Source organism: Pleurodeles waltl, chromosome 3_1 (genome assembly GCF_031143425.1).
Source record: "Pleurodeles waltl isolate 20211129_DDA chromosome 3_1, aPleWal1.hap1.20221129, whole genome shotgun sequence".
In the NCBI taxonomy this organism is placed as follows: domain Eukaryota; kingdom Metazoa; phylum Chordata; class Amphibia; order Caudata; family Salamandridae; genus Pleurodeles; species Pleurodeles waltl.
The window spans coordinates 1,713,019,362-1,713,045,519 of NC_090440.1; the positions used below are offsets into that span (position 1 = coordinate 1,713,019,362).

At 44.9% G+C, this 26,158-nt stretch overlaps 1 protein-coding gene across 1 annotated transcript in view; it reads left to right on the top strand.

Annotated features, from left to right (window-relative positions):
- LOC138283617 (uncharacterized) overlaps window positions 1-22,242 on the top strand; it is a 184,367-nt gene extending 162,125 nt beyond the window's left edge. Inside the window, exon 3 of the mRNA XM_069221554.1 lies at window positions 22,050-22,242. Coding sequence (XP_069077655.1) covers window positions 22,050-22,242 — 193 coding nt within the window. The remainder of the gene's footprint in view (window positions 1-22,049) is intronic.
- The last annotated feature ends 3,916 nt before the right edge of the window (window positions 22,243-26,158 follow it).

A 26,158-nucleotide genomic window follows, 5' to 3' on the forward strand; every position in this document is an offset into this window, starting at 1 on the left:
AATCCCACGAGGCCTCTTTTCTGGTCTCCCTGAAGTTGATCCTATATTGTTCAGTGGTGAGACCAAAACCTTCTGAGTGCCTTTTTAAAAAAAAAAGTATAGTTGTCTGCCTTCTCTTCTCTGACAGTGAGACGTCTGTCCTCCCCTTGTAAGAAAAGGACAACCAGAGAATAGCAGCCCACTCCCTTTGAGGGACCCTCAGACCGTTACAGGCCCTCTCAAGTGAAGCAAACCACTTGCATATATCATCCCTCACCTTGTATGAGGGAACAATTTTGTGCAGGTTTATGGAACCTATGGTGTTCTCCCTGACTCTATTATCCCTGAAACTGCTGCTTCTTCCCTTTTGGGGTGCTAACCCCTGCCTCTCCCTCTCCACTGCCAAGGCCTCCCTATCTAGGGCTAGCTGTTGCTGCTGCAGCCTCTGCCTGAGTCTGGCCTCCTTCAGTGTCAGCTTTCTGAGTTCTCTATCTATTGAGTCATCTCCTGGAGTTGTGCAGTGTAGGAGAGTACCATCTTGCCTAGCATGTTACCCCCATTTTTACTGTATATATGTTTGTTTTCGCCTGTGTCACTGGGATCCGGCTAGCCAGGACCCCAGTGCTCATAAAGTGTGGCCTGTATGTGTTCCCTTTGTGGTGCCTAACTATCACTGAGGCTCCGCTAACCAGAACCTCAGTGTTTATGCTCTCTCTGCTTTTAAAATTGTCTCTGCAGGCTAGTGACTAATTTTACCAATTCTGATTGGCACACTGGAACACCCTTATAATCCCCCGGTATATGGTACCTAGGTACCCAGGGTATTGGGGTTCCAGGAGATCCCCTATGGGCTGTGGAATTTCTTTTGCCACCCATAGGGAGCTCAGACAATTCCTACACAAGACTGCCACTGCAGCCTGAGTGAAATAACGTCCACGTTATTTCACAGCCATTTTACACTACACTTAAGTAACTTATAAGCCACCTATATGTCTAACCCTCACTTAGCGAAGGTTAGGTGCAAAGTTACTTAGTGTGTGGGCACCCTGGCACTAGCCAAGGTGCCCCCACATTGTTCAGGGCAATGTCCCTGGACTTTGTGAGTGCGGGGACACCGTTACACGTGTGCACTACATAGAGGTCAATACCTATATGTAGCGTCACCATGGTAACTCCGAACATGACCATGTAGCATGTCTAGGATCGTGGAATTGTCACCCCAATACCATTCTGGTATTGGGGTGACAATTCCATGCATCCCCGGGTCCCCAGCATGCAGCCCGGGTACTGCCAAACTAACCTTCCAGGGTTTTCTCTGCAGCTACCGCTGCTGCCAACCCTCAGACAGGTTTCTGCCCCCCTGGGGCCTGGGCAGCACAGTCCCAGGAAGGCAGAACAAAGGATTTCCTCTGAGAGAAGGTGTTACACCCTCTCCCTTTGGAAATAGGTGTGAAGGGCCTGGGAGGAGTAACCTCTCCTGGCCTCTGGAAATGCTTTGAAGGACACAGGTGGTGCCCTCCTTGCATAAGCCAGTCTACACCGGTTCAGGGATCCCCCCAGCCCTGCTCTGGTGCGAAACTAGACAAAGTAAAGGGGAGTGACCACTCCCCTGACCAGTACCTCCCAGGGGAGGTGCACAGAGCTCCTCTAGTGTGTCCCAGACCTCTGCCATCTTGGATGCAGTGGTGTGAGGGCACAATGGAGACCTCTGAGTGGCCAGTGCCAGCAGGTGATGTCAGAGACCCCTCCTGATAGGTGCTTACCTTTCTCTGTAGCCAGTCCTCCTCTGGGGGCTATTTATGGTCTCTCCTGTGGGTATCTCACCAGATAACGAATGCAAGAGCTCACCAGAGTTCCTCTGCACTTCCCTCTTTGACTTCTGCCAAGGATTGACCGCTGACTGCTCCAGGACGTCTGCAGAACTGCAAAAAAGTAGCAAGAAGACTACCAGCAACATTGTAGCGCCTCATCCTGCCGGCTTTCCCAACTGTTTCCTGGTGGTGCATGCTCTGAGGGCTGTCTGTCTTCACCCTGCACTGGAAGCCAAGAAGAAATCTCCCATGGGTCGACGGAATCTTCCCTCTGCCAACGCAGCCACCAAACTTCTGCATCACCGATCCTCTGGGTCCCCTCTCATCTTGACTAGCGTGGTCCCTGGAACACAGGAGCTGTGTCCAAGTGTCCCCGACAGTCCAGTGGCCCTTCGGTCCAAATTTGGTGGAGGTAGGTCCTTGCCTCCCCACGCCAGACAGTAATCCTGTGTACTGTGTGAACTGCAGCTGCTCGGGCTGCTGTGCACTTTTGCAAGACGTCCTTCATGCACAGCCTAGCCCAGGTCCCCAGCACTCTGTCCTGCACTGCCTAACTCTCTGAGTTGGACTCCGACTTCGTGGGACCCTCTTCTGTTGTGTTGTCGACCGTCGTGCTCAGATCTTCTGAATGCCTGTTCAGGTGCATCTGCGGGTGCTGCCTGCTTCTGCGTGGGCTCTCCATGTTGCGGAGCGCCCCCTCTGTCTCCTCCTCCAAGGGGCGACCTCCTGGTCCTTCCTGGGCCCTGGCAGCACCCAAAACCTTCAACCGCGACTCTTGCAGCTACCAAGGCTTGTTTACGGTCTGTCTGCGTGGAAACAACTCTGCATCCTCCAGCACGCCGTGGGACATCTTCTGACCAAAGGAGAAGTTCCTTGCACCTTCCGTTGTTGCAGAATCTTCAGCTTCTTCCACCCGGAGGCAGCCCTTTTGCACCTTCATCCGGGGTTTAGTGGGCTCCTGCCCCCCCTGGACACTTGCGTGACTCTTGGACTTGGTCCCCTTCCTTTACAGGTCCTCAGGTCCAGGAATCCGTCTTTAGTGCTTTGCAGTCAGTTGTTGTCCATGCAGAATTCCCTATCTCGACTTTACTGTCTTTCTGGGGTTGTAGGGTAACTTTACTCCTTTTCAGGGTCTTGGGGTATCTTGGACACCCTTAGTGTTTTCTTACACTCCAAGCCACTCTACACACTACACTAGGCCTTGGATCCATTTGTGGTTCGCATTCCACTTTTGGAGTATATGGTTTGTGTTGCCCCTAGGCCTATTGTCTCCTATCGCATTCTGTTGTGTTCTAGTGTGTGCACTACTTTTCTAAGTGTTTTACTTACCTGATTTTGGTGTGTGTATATTTTTTGTATATTAGTTACCTCCTTAGGGAGTATATCCTCTGAGATACTTTTGGCATATTGTCACTAAAATAAAGTACCTTTATTTTTAGTAACTCTGAGTATTGTGATTCTTATGATATAGTGCTAAGTGATATAAGTGGTATAGTAGGAGCTTTGCATGTCTCCTAGTTCAGCCTAAGCTGCTCTGCTATAGCTATCTCTATCAGGCTAAGCTGCTAGAACACCTCTAATCTACTAATAAGGGATAACTGGACCTGGCACAAGGTGTAAGTACCACAAGGTACCCACTTTAAACCAGGCCAGCCTCCTACATGCAGTGTGACCCCCTCAGACACTGAAGTGACAGAGTGGGCAGAAGTGGATCTTTCCCTAGTCTTTGTGACCCTAGCTACCTGTTCTCTGGGTGTAAAGGGAGCCCTACCTGAGTGACTTCACCTCCCAATACCAGCTACCCTAGTTGGTCTACTAGGAACAAGATCCTTGGAAGAACCATCCCCTTCTAACTCAAGGGTGTTAGAGACTCCCTCCTCCTCCTGGCTACCAGCATGTTCTTGGTCATCCTGAAGAAGGAGGCTCAACAGAAAATTCTTATAAGGATTCTTCCCCATGCCTAGCTTCCTCACTGAACACAACCCCTTCAGTTCCTTGAAGGTCATGCCCTCATAGGGAGAGTCCATGTCCTCAGAGCTAGATCCAGCTGCAGACATGGTGTGTGTGTTGGGGTAGTGTCAGGTGTACCTAACCTCTAGTCTCTCAGAAAGAATGTTAGAGACTAGATCCCTGCACTAGGTACGATGTATTGTCTCTAGGTATAGAGTATTCTTTCCTGTGGAAAGCACCAGGTGACAGAGAGATAAGGCAATTGCAAGTACTTATCCCACCGCTGCACCACCAATGTAGGAGGCTGGCCTGGTTTGTAGTGGGTACCTATGGTACCTACACCTCATACCAGGTCCAGTTATGCTTTATTAGTGAAATGTGGGCAGTGTCTAGATGCCAGACTCCCAAGAGGTAGCTATAGATCAGTAGTCAAGGCTTATCTAGGAGATATGCAAAGCTCACACAACACCACTGTAGTCACACAGTGCTCACACAGATGAAAGAAAATAATCAGTGTTACAAAACTATAGGTACTTTTCTTTGGTGACACAAATACCAAAAATAGCATAGAGATTATACCTCCCTTAGGTGGTAAGTAATACACAAATTATATACACTAGTATGCAGAAATAGGCATAAATACAGTTAGAAAACAATGCAATTAGTGTAATCACAATAGTTGGAAATGGGCCTGAAGGAGCACAAACCATATACTGAGAAAGTGGAATGCAAAAGTAGGTCTCCCAACTAGGCAAGTGTAGTGTATAGAGGGGATCTGGGTGTACTAGAAAACCCCAAAGGTAAGTACTAGAACCCACCCCAGTGACCAGGAAAGCGGGAGTAAATCACAGTATCTTTCCCAGAACACAAACGAGAAGAAGAATTATGCAAAACTCAGAAGAGACTGCAAGACACCAACAGTGGATTCCTGGACAAAAAGACCTGTGGAAAAAGGGAACCAAGTCCAAGAAGCACAGAAGAGTCGCGGAGGAGCAGGAGCCCGTGCCAACCCGGATGGAGATGCAAAAGGAGAACCACCAATGAAGAAGGAAAGTCAGTACTGCACCCAAGAAGACGAAGTAGGGTTTGTGGATGGTGCAGATGATGCCCAATGCCTAATGGAGGATTGTAGTCAGATTTGCGTCGCCTGAGCCCGCCAACAAGCCTTGGCACATGCAAAGCTCGCGGTTAGCGGTAAATGGAGCTGTCCGGGACCAGGAAGGACTAGGTGGATTCTACCCAGGAGGGAGAGTGAGAGGGGGCCCTTAGCAACTCAGAGAGCCCACAGAAAACCAGGCCTCGCACACAGGAGTCCCACAGCACAGGGACAATGAAGGTGCAAAAGAGGCCCACGCAGCACTATGACAAAGACTCCCACGTCGCTGGAGAACCACTTTGGAAGCTGTGTGTCACAGGATAGAGTGCTGGAGGCCGGAGCTACAACATCCATGAAGGACTTGGAGGAAGGGTGCCAACAACCCTTGGGGGCTGCAAAACACATGGTGCATGGGAGTACTGTCTTGCGTGGGGAGGCAACTTCTTATCTCCACCAAAGTTGCACAGTTGGATGTGAGGACCATCGGGACCACTTCAATCCACGACCTGTGATGCAGGATCCAAGCAGCTCAGCAGGCGTTTGCACCTTTTCACACTGACTACAATGGCAGTCCTGCTGAAGCCTTTTCATGGGCTCCCTATAGGTGGCAAAATAAATGCTGCAGCCCATAGGGATCCCCTGGAACCCCAATGCCGTGGGTACGTAGGTACCATATACTAGGAACTTACAAAGGGGCTCCAGTATGCCAATTGGGAGTTAAATACAGACTTTTAGGAGAGAGAGCATAAACACTGGGGTCCTGGTTAGCAGGATCCCAGTGAACACAGTCAAGTACACTGGCATCAGGCAGAAAATGGGGGTAGCCATGCCAAGAAAGGGGGTACTTTCTTACACTCAGCTCTGGGAGACTGGCTGTACAAGACACCAGCCCTGGATCGCAGGCTTCTTTGAGTACTTCGCAGATTACCATCTCTCATGCCCACTGAATGAACTTGGAACTAAGTGGGAAAGTTTGGGACCCTCTTTTATAAGTCATCTTTTAAACAGAGAATGTTAATCTCTGTGAAAGGCTTGGAACATGCTTGGGGCAGTTTCTTTTCTTTGTGTATTCAACCTTTCTAGAGCAGACAGTCTTTCTTTCAAGTTTGGCTATTCTCAGCAGGTAGGAACGAGAAATTTCTCCAACTGAAGCACCTTCCAGAGCAGCACAATCAAGTTTGAAGTTCTGCACCTGGGTTTCAAAGGGCTTTTGGAAGTAGTAGTTAAGAAAAGAGAAAAGGGAATGCTCTGCCAAAATTAGTCCATTTATACTTGTAAAGAATCTGCTGACACACCTCCCTCTACCTTCTATCAACCCAGATGGCAGTTCTCTGAGAGGGATAGTCTGCAGGCTTCCCATTAGCCAATTTTGCATTTCTAAAGAGGTCTTTCCTCCATCAACCCACACTTACATGTTTTGGGCTGTCAATGGCCAAGGAATAGCAGCAGTGCGATTTTGTTTTCTGTGGAGGCTAAACCATAACCACAATGTTGCGTTATGTGGTACCAGGGTCTATCCAAAATAGATCACACTGTTCTGATTAAGCCTTCTCTCATATTTAACATGGAGCCTTGCTAATAGCACCACCTACCCAGAGTCAGTGCTTAAATGTACTCTGGATATTAGTGCAGGCTCTGGGCATAACATTGACACAGAACTTTGCACAAGTGTGGACGGTAGGCACTGTATTCTTTGTAAACAGGAAAAAGACCTTATTTTGACTATCAGTTCGAAAACAAATTACAGTACTACCATTGATAGTCATACGTATTTGAATAGTTCCACCCACATGTGGTGTCCCTGAGCACTTCTTTACTTAGTCTTTTAAGTGTAGGCGTTCGCCTTGTTTCAGGAAGGCCTGCAGAAACACTTAAGAAAGAACATAATATACAGCCCAGGGAAACAGGCTACAGTGGTGCAATTCTTTAGATTATAATGAGACAAAAGGGTTAAAAACACCCTTAAAACAATATAATTTGAGGTAATTTTTTACACCAGGCCTCAAATCTCCTCCACAAACCCTTGCTCTGTCAAAGTAAGAGATGAAGAATAGAAAGGCAGTGTAGCCCCATAGGCTGCTATTATGTGAGTGGAGAACTGTGACTGTTCCTTTAAGGCTGCAGAAATTATCAGTATTCCATCATGCTCAGTAGGTGGCTGTTGCCTCAGTTCTTTTTTCCGGTACCTGGTGACAGGATCCTGAAGCACTGAACTCAACCTTTTAGGCTTTTTTCCCCTCAAATTCCACCTGTGAATTTTCATTTAAATTGGTTCACTGGACTTTTTGCAGCAGTCCCTTGCCTTCTTACACTTTTTCTGACAGGATTTTGAGGCTTTTTTTGCATTTATCATGCCTTCCCTATTTGACAAGAGTCCTTCCTGTGAAGAAAAAAGGCAAAAACAGACCCCCACACAGTCTGTATCCTTTGCCTTCGATCAAGTTATCATCCAGATTTGTGTCCTCACTGCAAGACGTTTCGTGCCATACCCTGAGAGAGAGGGAGAAGATTCACCTCTGTGGCAAGCAAGAGCAGTGCAGACAGCAAAAACAGTCACAAGGTGAGACCTCAGAGTAAGGAGAGGGTCACTCCTCTACCAGGGATCTTGCATCTGGGTCTGAGGGACGTGGAAGGTCCAGAAAGAGTGCCACAGAGAAAATGCCATCTTTCCTGGACATTGTTGAGGGACTCCATCAAAGATCGGCGTCCATGCCACTGCTTTCACTAGTGCCAGGACTACTGGAGCCTGCAATAGATCTTTTCCTCACTCCAGCGACCACATGGCCCCTTTGAGGCTAAGAAAGAAGTATAGGCCCCCAGAATAGGATCCTCCGTTCCTAAGATGGATTTAACTCCTGACTCCATAGTCATTCTAGCTGCAAAGAAGTATCCTGGCATAGCTCCTGCTTCTTCGGTACCTCCTGATCAGGAGAGTAGGAAATTGGATTCAGTAGGGCGCAAAGGTGTGTAATACAGCTGCAACCACCATGTAGGCCGCTAGTGCCACTGCCCTCCTGGGTACATACGATAGAGTGCTCTGGGACTTTATCCAGCAATATGCAGATGACTTCCCCAGGGATAGAACACTTTCTAGAAATAGTAAATGAAGGGCTCATAATATCCAACCAAATAATCAGTGCAGCAGTAGATGCGTCCTTCTTGGCTGCTCATGAATACTGTCATGGTGTTGGTTTGAGATGTCACTCTTGGCTGCAGCTCACCTCATTAAAGTCTGAGTCTCAGCAACAGATTTTGAACCTTCCATTTTCAGGGTCTGCACTCCTTGGCAGTCACATAGACGACAAAATGACTTGCATGAGGGCGAAGTAGAAATGCTAAAGGCGGTCGACTTTGAAAGACCGAAAGAAACAAAGACACATGTTCAGGCCTTAAAAATGCCGTTTTTACCCACAGAGGGTTCAAACCCCTCATTGGTAACAGGGTCACCAGCAGACGCAGCAGCAGCACCCTTACCAACAACACCACCACCACCAGCGAAGGCAATCTAGAGGATGACCTTCACACCAATCCACCAAATGGGGAAAAACAACAGCAGGTGCAAAAAAATTATATTCCCTTGCCCCTCTTCCGTTAATCACTCCATTAGGGGTAAGCATCTCACGCTATCTGGCAGAGTGGTGAAAAATCAGAAAAGATTACTGGGTGCTCAATATTGTTCAGAATGGGTATTTTCTAAGATTAACCAGTCCTTCCTGTACCATACTACCGAAGCCATCCAACCATCATTTGCCCTTGCTTCGGAAGGAAGTCAACATCTTACTTCAGAAGAATGCAGTGGAAGTCGTTCTTCACATACCAGGCACAGGAATCTACTCCAGATATTTTTTGGTGAAGAAAAATGAAAAAGACAAGTACAGGCCCATTCTGGACTCAAAAACAGCCAACAAATGGTTTTGAAAGGATAGATTTTGGATGTTGGCATTACATCAGATTTACCCTCAACTATGTCAGGGAGATGGACTCTGTTCTATAGACCTCTAAGAGGCATATTTTCACATACCCAGAAGTGCCTACCTTCGGAGGACTTGCACCAGTCCATCTGAATTGTCACACTGTAATGGAAGCCTCTTGTCCCACGGTGAGGTCAGTTTTTCTCTCTCCTCGGCTTCATAGCTTCATTTATTGTCCTCATTCCAAATGCACGCCTTCACATACGCCCCCTTCAGGAATGTCTTGAGGATCAGTGGGATCAAGCGATAGGAAGCTGAGAGGACAAGAGCTCTCCTCTCTTTTCCCCAGCCTCCCCCTCCCCCCAGAAACAGTCACTGACCTGGTGGTCCTCTGCAACCAACCTTCTTCACGGAGTACCTTCCCACCAGCAGCCACCTTCCCAAACCATAATAACGAGTGCATCACTACTGGGCTGCAGAGGCCACATGGATCGTCTCCAAATACAAGGCAAATTGTCTCAGAGGGATATGACCTATATCAACCGCCTCGAGCTGAGGGCAGCCTACCTGGCGCTCAAAGCGTTTTGCCCGTTCTTCAGGACCCAATCCATGCTTGTTCAGACGGACAACACCATGTACTACCTCAACAAGCATCGAGGGATGAGGTCCAGATCTTTGTCCCACGAAGCACAAGCAATTTGGAGCTGGCTCATAGCAAGAAACCTGCTGATTAAGGCAACACACCTCCCAGGTGTGCAAAATGTACAGGAAGATGCCCTCAGCCGGGCCTTGCAAGAAAACCACGAATGGGTTCTTCACGACGTCGTTGTCAAAGACATCTTCAGGCTGTGGGCCTCGCCACACTTCGACTTGTTCACCACTGCAGAAAAACAAAATTCCAGTACTTTCCCTCAAGGTACTTACAACCAGGATCTTTGGGGAATGCCCTATGGATCGACTGGTCAGGCAGGTTTCTCTACACCTTTTCTCCAATCTCGGCAGCCCTCGTCAAGCTGTCCCACTCCAGAGCCAGACTCATCCCGATTAGCCCTGGAGTGGCCCTGTCATTGGTGGTTCACGGACCTCCTTCACAAGTCCCAGCGTCCACATCTCAAGCTGCCATGCTGTCTAGATCTACTAACTGAGTTTGTAAGCCAGATGGTCCACCCCAATCTCTCTTCTTTGAATTTGGCAGCTTGGCTCTTGGGCTAATGAAGTATGGACACTTGAATCTGCCACAAGTCTGCAAGGATATTATTGAAGGAGCTAAATGGTTGTCCGCCACTACAGCTTACGCCTTCAAGTGGAAGAGGTTCTGCATTTGGTTTTCTTCCAAGAACATAGACACTACATCTTACCAGGTGGAAGCCATCCTTCTCTATCTACTCTGTCTGGCATAATCTGGCTTACAGTTCTTATCCATTAAAGTGCATTTGACGGCTCTTACTGCCTACTGTAAATGTCTTTCACAAGCCTCTTTTTTCATGAGCCCAGTAATTAATGATTTACTTGAGGGGCTAAAAAAGGCTTTCCCTCCCATCAGACGACCTTCCCCTCCCTGGGAACTTAACACAGTCCTTTCACGACTGAAGCAAGAACCTTTTGAAACTGTTCATAAGGTATCTCTACAATATCTATCTTGGAAAGCAGCTTTTCCAGGAACTATTACAAATGCTGGTAGAGTTAGCGAAATCGAGGCATTGTGTGCTAATGAACCCTATACAGTTTTCTCTAGTAAGGTAGTTCTCAGAAACCGTCTGAAATTTCTTACCAAAGGTATTTTGGATTTTCATGTCAATCAGGCAATTTCTTTACCCACTTATTTTCTGAATCCTTCTACTCCAGCAGAGGGAACCCTTCACTCCCTGGCCGTAAGGAGGGTCTTGAGGTTTTACCTAGACAAGACACATGACCTGTGCAGATCGGTCCAGCTTTTTGTGAACTATGGCCCGGACCACGCAGGTTTAGCCACTTCCAGTCAGTCTCTAGCTGGGTAGAATCCTGCATACTTTTGTTACCAAATGGCCAACAAGCCTTTATTTTTAAGGCAGCAACATGGAGATCTGTTCACACATTCACCAAATACTATTGTTTGGACTACTATGCTAGGGCAGATGCTCAAGTAGGACAAGCTTCTCTCAGGAATTTGTTTGCCTAGTCCAATCTTCTCTCCTCAGTTCTTTCTGCCACGTTTATAAGGGATGGGCTTGCTATTCTATTCAAATGCTTATTATTATCAAAGTAGATCCCCTATGAGAGAATGAATAGTTTCTTACCTCTGTAACTCCAGTTCTCTCGTAGGGGAATCTCCAATAAAGTCATAAGCAACCCTCCCTCCTCAGTGGTGGATCCAACAGAGAATAGTATTGGACTTACCTGTCACTGCTGTTTATCATCTGCAACTGCCACCTGCTGAGCATGATGGGATACTGGTGGTCTCTGCAGCCTTAAAGGCACAGTCACTGTTTTCCACTTACATAATAGTATCCTATGGGTCTACACAGAAAAAAGGCTTGTAAAGGAGATTTGAGGTCTGCTGTATCATTTACCTCAAATTATACACTTATAAGGGTGTTTTTAACCCCTTTTTCCAAGTATAATCTGAAGAATTACACCACTGTAACCTGCTTGCCTAGGCTGCATATTATGTTCTTTAAGTCTCTCTACAGACCTTCCTGAAGCAAGGCAAACGTCTACACTTAAGAAGAGACTATGTAAAGAAGTGCTCTGGGTTACCCCACGTGGGCTGAACTATTCAAATACTTATGACTGTGACTGAAATTCCCCTATGGGAGAACTGGAGTTGCAGGTAAGAACTATTCCTTCTTTAATGTATGTGTTCCAAAACATAGACATAGTCTTGTATGCACTCGAGAATATGCTTGGTACACCCCTTGTGGTCACAGAGACAGGTATATGCATGGTTATTTAATCACTAGGCAAAAAGAAAAATACCAAGATACTAGGTATTATGCAGCTGTGTTTCTCATCTCAGGATAGGGTTTGCATATTCATGGTACCTTACAGGGAGACATTTGTGTCCCAGCAGTTAGACTGAGGCACGTCCAATAGTCCGGTCTCATTTGTGCCTAAGTGATGAGGCATGGTATGGCCAGACAAAGACGCACTCAAAAGCACCTGGTGATTCCCGCAATGCGGGATGTGCCTGGGTGGAGACCGGGCCAAGACGCACCCGTCTACGCCAGTCATCGCCCAGAGGAGGCTGGGGTAGGCCGGGCCACACCCCTTCGTTTTTACATGCTGATATTGGTATTGTTTTGTTTTATTCTTATTAGAGGAACTGACTTGCTGATATTTCCCACCCGCCCCAACTATTCTGGCTGGCTGACGTATCTCAAACCAATTGGTGTTGTCATAGGAAAGAAGAAAATTGCTGCGTGTAACCCCCCCCCCCCCCCTCCCCTTTTCCAAATTTACTTCTATTGACTGTACGTTGAAGTGAGCTGTGGGAATTAACACAGAAATCTCCCTTACTGAGAAGAGGACTCCCTAAATACGGCTCTGAGTCAGGTCCTTGTTCTTTGAATTTGCCATTAGTTGTTCTTACACCTGTCTAGGTCAACAATATCCCACAGCTGCACCATTACAGTCATTACTCCCATTGATATCACAAAGCTGTCTAAGATATCTAGTCCAACTCCTTTGGCGAGCTGTGCTTCCACCCCTGCATCTCTCAGGAAATGCAAACGCTGCGACTGGCCCAAGAATCCAAGTAACAATATCATAGCACGACATGAAGCATCTCAGCAGGTTGCCGAATTTGTGTCTCTCAACCCCTTTAATTCCTCAACATTCCCAGCAGGAGAGGCGGGCACTCTAAATTTGACCCAGCAGGGTGTGGCTCGTCTTATGAAGGAACACTTTGAAAAGTTGGAAACACTGCTGATGGCTAAAATAGTTCACCTAATTTTACGCCTGGATTCTGTTGAAACTAAATTAGCATCATTACCACCCCTGCCTTCCATGTCCTCCCTTACCATTAAGAGCAATGCATCCCGGGGTAGGAAAGCCTTCACAAGTTGACTCTGCCCCCCTAGTGTGAATTCCGCACCTTCGACCCACCCTTCCACCGTTAGGGTCATATAAATGCCCAGTGATGATAATCAAGCTGAGCAACCAGTCACAACAGAGACATTTAGTTTGGCTTATACGGCATCTCTCTGTGTTGCCACCTCTGGAGAAGGCCTCACTTCAATGAATTTGGGTTGGAGGGTGCTGCCAGGTGACACCACACCCTCTGCGTCTGACCAGGTTGTTGTGAATCTTCCGCCAGCTGTATGTCCCTAAGTGGCAGTTCTCATCAGAGTATTGTAGGAAAGTACCCTCTTTTTGCCATCGTTACCCCCATTTTCTGCCTGATGTCAGTGTGCTTGACTGTGTTCACTGGGATCCTGCTAACCAGGACCACAGTGATTTTGCTCTCTCTCTCTCCTCTAAATCTTGTCACTGCGTACTGGTAGCCCAGTATTTCTCCCAAAATGGGCATACCGGTGCCCCCTTATAAGTCCTTAGCATATGGTATCTAGGTACCCATGGCATTGGGGGTCCAGGGGATCCCTATGGGCTGCAGCATTTCTTTTGCCACCCATAGGAAGCCCATGCAAAGGCTTCTGCACGACTGCCATTTCAGACTGCGTGAAAAGGTGCATGCACCCTTTGCCTGCCATCTACTGTGCACCAGGTAACTTATAAGTCACCCCATAGCAGGCCCTCCAGCCCTGAGGGCAGGATGCAGAGTACCTGTGTGTAAGGGCACCCCTGCACTAGCAGAAGTGCCCCCACAGCCATTTTCCCAGACCTCGTGTGTGCGGGGACGCCATTTTACACGAGTACTGGTCACAACCTATGTCCAGCTACATAATGGTAACTCCGAACATAGGCATGTTTGGTATCAAACATGTTGGAATCATACCCCAAGGCTTTTGCAAACATTGTTTTTATGATTGCATGCATTGTGGGGGCTCCTTAGAGGACCCCCAGTATTGCCATTCCAGCCTTCTGAGGTTTTCCAGGCAGCCCCAGCTGTTGCCACCTCTCACACAGGTTTCTACTCTCCAGTTGCATGAGCAGCTCAAGCCCAGGGAGGCAGAACAAAAGATTTCCTTTGGTAGAGGGGTGTTACACCATCTCCCTTTGAAAATAGATGTTACAGGCTTGGGAGGGGTAGCCTTCCCAAGCCACTGGGAATGCTTTGAAGATGCCCTTGTTGCATAATCCAGTCTACAACGGTTCAGGGACCCCCCTCAGTCTGTTATCTTGCGCAAAACTTGGCAAAGGAAAGCGGAGTGACCATTCCCCTGTCCATCACCACCCCGGGGGTGGTGCTCAGAGCTCCTCCAGAGGGTCCATGGGTTTTGCCATCTTGGATTACAAGTTGGCAGGGAACTCTGGGAGCCTCTGGCCAGTTCCAGAAGATGACATCAGAGATTCCCCTGATAGGTGCTTACCTGTGTAGCGGACCAATCCCCCTTTCAGGGCTATTTAGGGTCTCTCTCTTGGGTGGTGCTTCAGATTCTGATTGAAAGACTCCAGCAGTAATCCTCTGCATCCTTTACTTCACCTTCTCACTGAAGAAACGGCATCTGGACCCTCCAGGAACTCTACAAACTGCAACAAAGAATCAAGGATGACTTCTGCAACATTGTATCTTCCGCTCCTGCCAGCAACTGTTTCCCAGTCGTGCATCCTCAGAAGACAGCCTGTTTTCATCCTGCACCAGAACAACTAAGGAATCTCCCTTGGAGTGAAGGAGTCACTCCCCTGCTTCAGCAGGTACCTCTCTGCAACGATGACCGGTGGTGTGGTGCCCAGCATCATGGGTGGTGGACTGAAGTGGTCCTGACGTCCTAATGTCACACTTTGGTGGAGGTAAAAGCTTTCCTCTCCACTCAGGACAGTACCCCTGTGCATTGCGTGTTCTGCGGTTGCCAAGGTTTGTTGGCATCGTCCTGAAGTTCTTTGTGCACCGTGCAGCTCTAGCCCCCAGCACTCTATCCTGCGACGCACAGCTTCCTGTGTGATTCTCTGGCTGCGTGAGAACCTTTGTTGTAGTGCCGCAGGGGCCTCCTTTTGCATCTTCTTTGTCCCAGTGGTGTGCGACTCCTGTGCGCACTACCTAGTCTTCTGAGTGGGCTCAGAATTGCAGAGAGCCCCGTCTGATTTCCCTCCCTGGGTAGAGTCCACCAGGTTCCTCCTGGTCCCTGGCACCTCTGTCTTCTTGGGTGCAGTACTGACTGTTCTTCACTGGTAATTGTTCTTTTGGACCTACATCCAGATTAGCAAGGGCTCCTGTTGTCCCTGGACCCTTCAGTGCTTCTTGGACTTGGTCCCCTTCTTCCACAGGTCTTCAGGTCCAGGAATCCACTGTTGGTGTCTTGCAGTCTTTTCTTGTTCTTGCATAATCTTTTTTTTCTCGTGTTCTTGTGTGTTCTAGGAAAGTTACTGTGATTTACTCCTGCTTTCCTGAGATCTGGGGTGGGTTCTGTTACTTACCTTTGGTGTTTTTTAATACTCCCAGCGCCCCTCTACACACTACGCTTGCCTAGGTGGGAAACCAACATTCCCATTCCACTTTCTTAGTATATGGTTTGTGTTCCCCCAAGGCACATTTCTAACATTTGTGATTTTTCACCATTTACACTGTCTTCTAACTGTTTTTGTTACAGCTATTTCTGCGTACTAGTGTGCATAAGTTGTGTATTACTTACCTCCTAAGATAGAATAGTCTCTAGGGTATTTTTGGCATTTGTGTCACCAAAATAAAGTACCTTTATTTTTATAACACTATTTTCTTTCATGTGTGTCAGTACTGTGTGACTACAGCGGTATTGCACGAGCTTTGCATGTCTCCTAGATCAGCCTTGGTTGCTCAGCTACATCTACCCTTAGAGAGCCTGGCTTCTAGACACTGCCTACATTTTACTAATGAGGGATAACTGGACCTGGGATAAGGTGTAAGTACCTTAAGAACCCACTACAAGCCAGGCCAGCCTCCTACAAGTACCCCTTCTGTGAAATGGGCCAAAGGCATCCTATGAGGAGCTATTTAATAAAACTTTAGACTGGCTTATGCGTCCTAAGGGATTTCCTATTTCTCATGCAGAAGATATTCTGATGACCCAGAGATGCGCTTGGTTTGGTCCAGACCCAGTTGATCCTTGGGATATTTTATAATATTGAATTGTAGATTAATGTTCTTGGTACACAATTTATTTTTTGGTCCTAGTAGGCACACCATAATGAGGATTAACATTGCCTCTGCTCCCTTAGGATACTTTTTATAAACCTCCTGTTTTCGGCACTCAGAGTTATTTATCCTTTGGACTCTCAAGCCACCTGATCAGAAAGCATTCCTGGAGCCCAACGACAGTTTCCATCACATTTATCTCAAGTCCAGCCCAACAGGACATTAACTCAAAGGCCAGTAGTTCTTTTTATCGAGGCCTGTTCCTTTTACTCCATCCCAACTGCTGTCGTTGGGACTAATCAAGTTACTGTCCTAGGTACTAATTTGGACCCTCTTTCCCTAAAGGTTGACTTTCCAGGATCCAGACTGGCTCGATCATATTTTATACTTAGCTGGAACATTGTGGGTCTTAAGGAGAAGCTTAACAACCATGGTTGGCTGGTCTTTATTACCAAGTTCGGAATTAGAGCCTTAGAAGAAACCTGGGCCAACTCTGCCATATACTGTGATGACTACCCTTGTTCCAGTCAAGCTACTCCCTCCCCCTCGAGGCCAAGTCAAGGGATTGCTTTCGACCTGGATTAGTCCGAGTCTCCATGTAGATGCAACAGTTATTGACTACGGGAGTTTGGCTTCCTTAATCCTACTGATCAAGAAAAAAATATCGTATTTCTCTTTTTAATTAATTAATATAACAACAATTTTACAGATACTGTTTGTACTGTTCATTTCAAACTACAGCCTGCAGGGTATGTTATAACATTCCAGCCATATTACTTTCTGTGTGGATATTTTAATGCTAAGATGGATGGCTACACTTGTGTGCTAGGAACTTCAACGGAGGAACCCCACCGAGGTGACCAGAGACAGCAGGGAGGAAGAGCTGACCAGACATATAGCTGTATACGTTCTAGCTGATCTTATCAACATTTTCAGAGGGAATGAACCATATTTGCCGCCTTTTGGAGGGCTTGGTTGTGTTTCGAACATTGACAATGTGTTTGTGACTTAGAAAGTTTTCCCTGGTTTTCTAAGGGGGAGGTTGTGCAGACAGATTGGGGAGACCATAATGCCCTTTTAGCTTTGGGCCAGCCGCTTATAACTAGATGTAAACATCCTATTAAAGTAATCCCCATTAAACAATGAGGCCCTTAGGCTTATTTGGCACCTTAAAGACCAAGGAAACACTTTGGCATCACTACTAAAGTCACCCCACAGCCTTTTTCCCTCAATTGTTTGGCTGATGTTAGCAGGGGTCACCTATTAGCTCATTATGACAACTTAAACCAGGGTATTAAACACTCTTCTCAGTCACCCTTGGCCCGACAAGGGCCCTTGGATCATTTCACATCTTCAATTACTCACTAAACACTAACAATCCTTCCGCTTGTGTTTTGTCCACCAGGGGCCTATTTATAAAAAGAGAAGACCACAATTCCCAAAAATGTTACAGACCACTCTCACTTACTGACAGCACAGTTAAAATCATAGGAAGGGCGATTTTGAATAGTCTCGCCATATGGGCCTAAGCAAATAACATTCCCTCTCCATTTGTCAAGGCTTATGTATCTACTTCCAGCTTTATTATGCATTCTGAGCTACACTTGGAATATATACTGGATAAGGTTAACTTGGCCCCTTTGTTGTGGGTTAGTATGTGGACTAACCCAGAGTCATCTTTATGTAGAGATTATTTTGGATTGTCTCAGTTTGGACCAGGGACATACAATCCCATAGATTGATTGTTTCTCAAACACTTTTAGCGCATGGGGACTATCTGCCCTGTTCACGACTCCTATGAGTATCAGAAAAGATAAGTTAAGGGTCATGTATCACTTTTTAGAAATTTACGAGACAGGAAGGATGAACACTGAACTGTCTAAAGGTTTTGTCAGATTTTATACAGGCCGTTTTTATCTGTTGAACATGCCCTATATTTTTCTTTAAATCTCATGCATTGGGAGAGGTCTCTCCTCTTCCACTTTAGAGTGGTACCGTCTGGCCGCTCCTGTGTTTTTGGGGAGACATGAACCCCTTGGCTCCATCCTGTCCTTATGATGACTCATCAGAAAAAAAAAATGCTGCATTTTTTCTTTTTTTTTTTTTAAATTCTTAAATTTTTTGTTTAGACATTTTAAACCGTTATTAAATACAGGGAGTGCAGAATTATTAGGCAAATGAGTATTTTGACCACATCATCCTCTTCATGCATGTTGTCTTACTCCAAGCTGTATAGGCTTGAAAGCCTACTACCAATTAAGCATATTAGGTGATGTGCATCTCTGTAATGAGAAGGGGTGTGGTCTAATGACATCAACACCCTATATCAGGTGTGCATAATTATTAGGCAACTTCCTTTCCTTTGGCAAAATGGGTCAAAAGAAGGACTTGACAGGCTCAGAAAAGTCAAAAATAGAGAGATATCTTGCAGAGTGATGCAGCACTCTTAAAATTGCAAAGCTTCTGAAGCGTGATCATTGAACAATCAAGCGTTTCATTCAAAATAGTCAACAGGGTCGCAAGAAGCGTGTGGAAAAACCAAGGCGCAAAATAACTGCCCATGAACTGAGAAAAGTCAAGCGTGCAGCTGCCACGATGCCACTTGCCACCAGTTTGGCCATATTTCAGAGCTGCAACATCACTGGAGTGCCCAAAAGCACAAGGTGTGCAATACTCAGAGACATGGCCAAGGTAAGAAAGGCTGAAAGACGACCACCACTGAACAAGACACACAAGCTGAAACGTCAAGACTGGGCCAAGAAATATCTCAAGACTGATTTTTCTAAGGTTTTATGGACTGATGAAATGAGAGTGAGTCTTGATGGGCCAGATGGATGGGCCCGTGGCTGGATTGGTAAAGGGCAGAGAGCTCCAGTCCGACTCAGACTCCAGCAAGGTGGAGGTGGAGTACTGGTTTGGGCTGGTATCATCAAAGATGAGCTTGTGGGGCCTTTTCGGGTTGAAGATGGAGTCAAGCTCAACTCCCAGTCCTACTGCCAGTTCCTGGAAGACACCTTCTTCAAGCAGTGGTACAGGAAGAAGTCTGCATCCTTCAAGAAAAACATGATTTTCATGCAGGACAATGCTCCATCACACGCGTCCAAGTACTCCACAGCGTGGCTGGCAAGAAAGGGTATAAAAGAAGGAAATCTAATGACATGGCCTCCTTGTTCACCTGATCTGAACCCCATTGAGAACCTGTGGTCCATCATCAAATGTGAGATTTACAAGGAGGGAAAACAGTACACCTCTCTGAACAGTGTCTGGGAGGCTGTGGTTGCTGCTGCACGCAATGTTGATGGTGAACAGATCAAAACACTGACAGAATCCATGGATGGCAGGCTTTTGAGTGTCCTTGCAAAGAAAGGTGGCTATATTGGTCACTGATTTGTTTTTGTTTTGTTTTTGAATGTCAGAAATGTATATTTGTGAATGTTGAGATGTTATATTGGTTTCACTGGTAATAATAAATAATTGAAATGGGTATATATTTGTTTTTTGTTAAGTTGCCTAATAATTATGCACAGTAATAGTCACCTGCACACACAGATATCCCCCTAACATAGCTAAAACTAAAAACAAACTAAAACCTACTTCCAAAAATATTCAGCTTTGATATTTATGAGTTTTTTGGGTTCATTGAGAACATGGTTGTTGTTCAATAATAAAATTAATCCTCAAAAATACAACTTGCCTAATAATTCTGCACTCCCTGTAATCTGGGCCACCGCAAATGCAGAGAGCGACTATTCCATTTACAGCTGCTGAACAACCACAATATTTGTTTCACAATTTTTTTTTAATTTTTTTTTTTAAGCTGCAGTAAGAAGTAGAAAAAGGTGCGGCTTGCCCCTATCTGTAGTTTAATATTAGGAACTTATTATCTGCAGTATTTGCTAATGGTCTGTTACATGTACATTGTCTTGCAGTTGTTTTATAAACTAAACTGCCTGATACAAGTTTTACATTGACCTTGTATTTTCTTATCCCAAGTGTATGTATTTTACAATTATTGTTTGTATAGATTAAGGAGTAACAAGTTAGCTCCCTGTCAATTCACGTGCTTTACTGATCAACAATGCTGCTATAATAATAATAGCTAAAACTGTATCAAGACCATAAGGCACAATCAATTTATTTGATTTTCTTGTTTGTTTTTTAAATGTATACTCTTTTTTTATGGCCATATCTGACCGAATAAAGATCTTTTTGAATTAAATTGAGTTGGTACTGACTTGGGCTATCAAGGCTATGAGTTTGCCAGTGGAGTGCTCTGATGTAGCGTGTTTACAAGAACCTTGTATAGTGCAGAAACAAATGCACTTTTTGATTTATAAGCAGTACATTTAATATACCTCTCAGTGATGTCCAAGATCATCAGCATGTTAGTAGCTTTCTTTGAGATGAACATTTTGAGTTCGGGGAGCAGGTTAGAGACATCCGGTAGGAATGTTTATCATGGTTAATGACCAGCTCAGGGAAATTACACTGATCGTTGCCTCGTCGTAGGCTCCTGCTAAAGACCAGAGCCTGATTCTCACAGACTAGGCAGATAATTGACTCTCAATGTATAGAGGTAATAGCAGGACATATCAGAGACACTTAAAGTTAGATAGCAAATTTGGTGACCTGTGGCAATCCTTTTACCTAGTGGTAAAGATTGTACCCTTTGACAAACATCCACTGTGCATGTTTTGAGGATTAGTCTTGTACTGGGCTGTGCCACGATGATGAAAAACACGAGTAAAGCAAACATATGCTACGTAGCCCTGTCAGATCTTCGATTGCTGATATGAGGAGTGGAGGCCTGAAAATAGCAGATGATGAAGGGGCTCTAGAAGGTTTTGTGTAAATCTTGTGAAGGATAAGATCTGTGTTGCAAAACTGAAAAACAAATTGGGGAGTACTTCAATATCAAGTGTTTGGTGAGGTGGCACTTAACCCTTAAAGTGATGAGGGGAAAGTACTTGGCCTTTTAGGCTATCGGAATACTTCACCCAGAACTAACTTAGTCAAGTTTGGGAAGATGGGTTTTCTAATGCCCTTGATTGAGTTACACATTGTAGAGAGTGGAGGAACACTTACAAAAAGCTCAGAGGAGCCACTGCTGAGCTTTAAGCAGTGTTTTGTATGGAAGAAGGCCTGTCTGACATCGTTATGGTCACTAGACTTGGAACCCAGAAGCTCAATGTTTTGGTTCCTATTGTTGGAACAACTGGTTGTATGATGGTGATTTCTGAGAGTGAAATTGTATGTTGTCTTGACTTGAAAGGAATAGAAAACATTCCTACATGAAGTAGAATTTCTAGTGTACACTGAAGCTGAAAAACATTAGAGAAGTGAACCACACTAGAAGTGATCATGCTTACCATAGGGGTCTCTTAGCATAATATGTCTCATGAAGCTTCTGTAGGAAATATTGTAACCTCCTGAATATTAAGTAGCTTTCTATCAGTCCTCTCATGAAAGAGGAAAAACTAATTAGAGAAAAAATTTGCCCTGATCACCAAGGAGTGCCAGTGCAGAAATTATTGTGCCTCTTAATGCCTGATTCAAATCAAAGGTTTACTACTCAGAAAGGGGGACACAGCCTTCACTGATTTATTGTCTAGTTGCATCCCTCAAACTGTTTATCGGTCTTGATTTGAGTTGTCTGATGCAGTGTGTACATAATATTGTTATTCTAATGGAAATATGCTATTTTTGGAGTGCTTGAGGGCGGCTTTGTAATTCTTTTGCACTAATATGAACAGATTAAAACCCATGTTCCACTCTGTGGTTATAGGGCCTGATCTATCCGAGCGCCTTTGTGCTTTCGTATTTTGATTTGTAAAGCCACTACTTATGATTTGGGAATAAAAGACATAAAGATGTAGAGGACAAACTAATAAGGAAGAGTTACAGGTGATTGTTATTTTTTAAACTTAAGATTTATTGTGAATTTATCTTAAAGGTTAAGTACCGTTTTCTGGACTTGGTATCAGATTTTATGCAAAGCTAGTTTTGCAGGTAGGTAAGCTTTTCATATGTAATTATCACAATATCAGAGTCACTAGTAGTACTTAAAACATTTATACTTTTTTATACTTTTATAGAAAAAAAGTTGCATCCGGAGTTTCTGAAAGGTCCCACCCTTTTCATTGTTGTGTGGATGTCCTGGAGAGGGCTGTGAAAGCGGAGCTGCAGCTTCTGAAGACTTATCACTGGATGTGTCAGGAACGCTGCTGGCAAGTGTACAAGCATGCATTGGAGGAAAGAGGTTCATTTAGCAGGCATGTCCTTTTATGAAAATCATATCTGTTTCATATTATATTTGCAGCTTCCAATTGTGCCTTTTTGGGTCTTGACTACAGGCAGCTTTATCGATTTGGCGAGAGTTACTGCTGTCACACTACAAATACCACAACATATTTATAGTTTCAGGAACAGGTTTTTGGAGAACACCTTCCATCTGTTGATTGTGTCGTGCAGCTGGCTTGACGCATTTACTGAAGGCCTACCTGTTGGTATCAGCCCAAAGTATCTAACAGATCTGAACATCAAAAACATACAGCCTATTCAGGGACACACGTCCACTGGCTGCCCTGCCCCAACTACTGATATCCATATCGGTCCAGGTGCTTCCCGCCTGGTCTGTTTTGTTTTCTTTCTCGAGAGCATGACAGCTGGAAAATGTTACTGGGCTGTTTAATTCTATTTTTACACTCCTGTATTTGTTATTTTTTTATTTTTTACTTTACTGTTCTTCAGTGGTCATCAGTTATGTTTGAACAGGAGGGTAACAAAAGCCAGAATGTCCACCACTGCTTGATGCATACAGCACATATCTGCACGTGTCAACAACACATTGTGCCCACATCATCCATTTTTGTGTTTTTATTCTGACCATTTCAAGTAGGCCATTCTGTCCGCATGCGTTTCAGAAGCACTAATTCAGGAAAGCTTTGGCAAAGCCAGTATATCTGCATTCGCCTTTTGAAGGAAAAACCTAATAATGACTCTGCCAATGCTTGTTGAACTACCCTTTGATCTTTAGGGAGTTGTTAGTAGATGGTGAATACAAACTCAGCAATATCTTCACAACTTGTTTGTTTTACTTGTACATCTTCGCTTCCTCTCAATTTTAACCATTGATTACACACACCACAAAGCAATGGATCCAGTGCCCACATTTTGTAGTATTTCACTGCAGCCGTTTGCACTTTATAACAGATGTGCTTATGTATATCTTAAACAGGATCTTCCCCAGGGTGCAAACTTGACATTTTCTTCTATCACAGTCTTCATTTTTAGACCGAAATCCATCTTCACATATCTTCCTTAATCCTTTTTTTAATGTCCTCTACTCATCCTTCAACTCAGTTAGATCATGCTTCACACTTAATTTTTTTAAATTGCTGTAGCCGTTGACCCACGTAATCTTAGCATTTGGATTCTGGAACCTGTATTGGATTTACGTGTAATTCCTCAGTATAAGGACATGCTGGATCTGTGTGGCGTGAACTGCAGAAGACGGGCAGCCATATTCTTCCTGAAATGTTGAGATTAATTATTATGAGAGAGTCCGAGTGAGCATGTGAACATGCCACCATGCACACTTTATACTAAAAAGGGCAGTATGTTTCCATAGTTTTAGGGGGAAGTATTCATTTGAAACAAACGCAGTGGAGGATACATGTAGCCCCAAACAAGATGAAAATATGAGGTGGCTCACAGCCTGACAACTTGGTCATGTTGGATTCAGTCTGCTTGGTTTAGTAGTGGAAGGCTTCCCTAGTTACAAATTCTTCTGCTGAGTGAGAACAGTGGCAGCTTCAGTTTGTAGAATTACTTTCAACGAGAAGGGAACTGCTTAGTTGAAATCCTTCTTTTCTTTATGGTTCACACTGTCCTTTAAATTGAGTACTTTTGGAAGCTATGCCAATATCCTAGGTCACCAATTAAATACACTATTATTTTCATAACCTGCATACTAGCACAAAATCAAATGTGTAACACTGGTTTATTATTATGCCAGTTTTAGAATAATATGATGGTTGGTAACATTTGGTTCTGCTTGCTAAATGTAAACTATTGACAATTTTACTGTTTTATAATATGCAAGAACAAAATCTGAATGGTACAATCTACAAAAGTAAATAACATTGATACCCCACTTTTGCAAACATTTCTTTATAGACAAGTAAATAGTATGTTATTTTTGAATAATTTGCACATAAGGCAATTATTTTAGCTTTGGACAATTGTTATCAGGGATGAATGAACTGAAGTGACTATTCAGTGCTAAGGGTTACCCTTGGACCAGAATGACTGACTAGAACAGATACTGTAAAGGAAATCATTGTGTCTCATACAAGGAACCACAGGTCTGTCTCAGATAGAAAACCCTGTGAAAGATCACTGATCTGAAGCCAACTCCTAAACATGTTGATGGTACAAGCATTTTGATCACTTGACAAATGAAGTCCTCCAACAGTTTCTGTTCCTTTCTGTCATCATGCATAGGAGTAATACTGCATTCCCTCGTGTGAGAATGACTCCTGCCACCCTTCCATGCTGACACATTAGTGTTTTCTGCTAAGACTGCGATAGTGGGCTTTTACAGCTAAGCAGCTAAAGGGCTGCACCTTGAGCCTTTTTCAAGCTTAACTCGATTTATTTATAATTTTGTATTGGCAACTCCATGCTGAGACTGCTTCATGACTCTGCTGGGTGCAGGAGTTTCCATCAAAAACACATTTTAGGTTAGAATGTTTTTCTTTCTGCAACCCACCTAACAAAGCAGCACAAACCTTTTCACAGGTGCTTGCCATCAGTAAGGCCTCCAATAGCATTGCAGAAAATGTAGTCCTTCCATTATATGTTTTTATGTTTCTGTATTCATTTGCAACATTCAGAGTTGGCACCATCTCACAGGATTAGGATCCTCTGAAGAGCTTTAATGAACAGAATGCTGATCGAACATACTATCTGATTAAATGAATGGTGTTTACCTTAGTTTAAATGACCAGTCATATACTATTAAACGCTGATGGGGTTTGGAGGAGCTATAGTGAACATTGGCATAACCTGCTGGAGGCCACTTTCAGGTATTTTGACCTCCTGGACGTTGAACATGGTTCTTCTGGGTAAATGTAGGAAAATGCTCTTCATAGGAGACTGCCTGTATGTGGGGCCGAACATTTGGAAAAAAAATTAAATCTTCAGGTGATGGATGGCTTATTCAAACAGTTCTGCTTTGTGCTGAAGATGCTAGTTGCCTGTCCCTAAGAAGGGCAAAAAAAGTTGGATTTGGGGTTGATAATTCCTGGATCAAAAATCCTTGGAGGTTGGTGATGCTCTGCCCAGATGTCTTCAATACAGTCTCCTCAAGCACCCGTAGTGTTTCATAAGGGTGTTAAAAGACCAGCAAAGCAGCCATTACTTTTATACTCCAAAAACGTTTCGGTCCAGAAAGACCTTAAGGGACCGAAGAGCAAGAAGACTATAGATGGCGTCGGTGCCGACAGGACAAAAACACATGGAGGAAGAAGAGGAAGCCTTCTCCATCGAGGATTCGGACTCTGAAGAGGTCGATCCTGAACAGACACCGAAAACCGTGAGTAAGACGTCGATACACAAAACTCACGCAAAGACCACAAAAGCCCAGTGGACGCCACCGCCGGCAGGCCATGGCTTAACCCGAAAAATAGGTGACTGCGCATCGGCACCGAAAAAGGGCATTCATGTGTCGAAGTCATCCGACTCCGGTCGAGACACCGGGTCAGAGCAATCTCGGCACCGAGAGAGCGGCACCGAAGCAAGTCAGCACCGAGAGATCACTACGCCAAAGAGCAAAAAAGTGGCGTCGGAACCGAAAAAGGAAGCCGAAAAGGTTTCGGTACCGAAACATCCAGCCTCGGAACCGAAAACAAGTTCCTACACAGAGGAACAAGGCCTGTCCTCACAAATGCAAACACATAGGTTTGGACAGGAACTAGAGACAATGGAGCCAGATTACACCCAAAGAAGGCTCCACATCCAAAAGGGAACAGGGAAGATCAGTACTCTCCCTCCGATTCGGATGAAACGAAAACTTGCCTTCTAAGAGAAAGACAAGCAGCCACAGGCAAAGGTGGCTAAACAAGTAACCCCACCACCATCTCCACAACACTCTCCACAACCATCTCCGGTAGCCACTCCACCAATGATGCAATCCCCAACT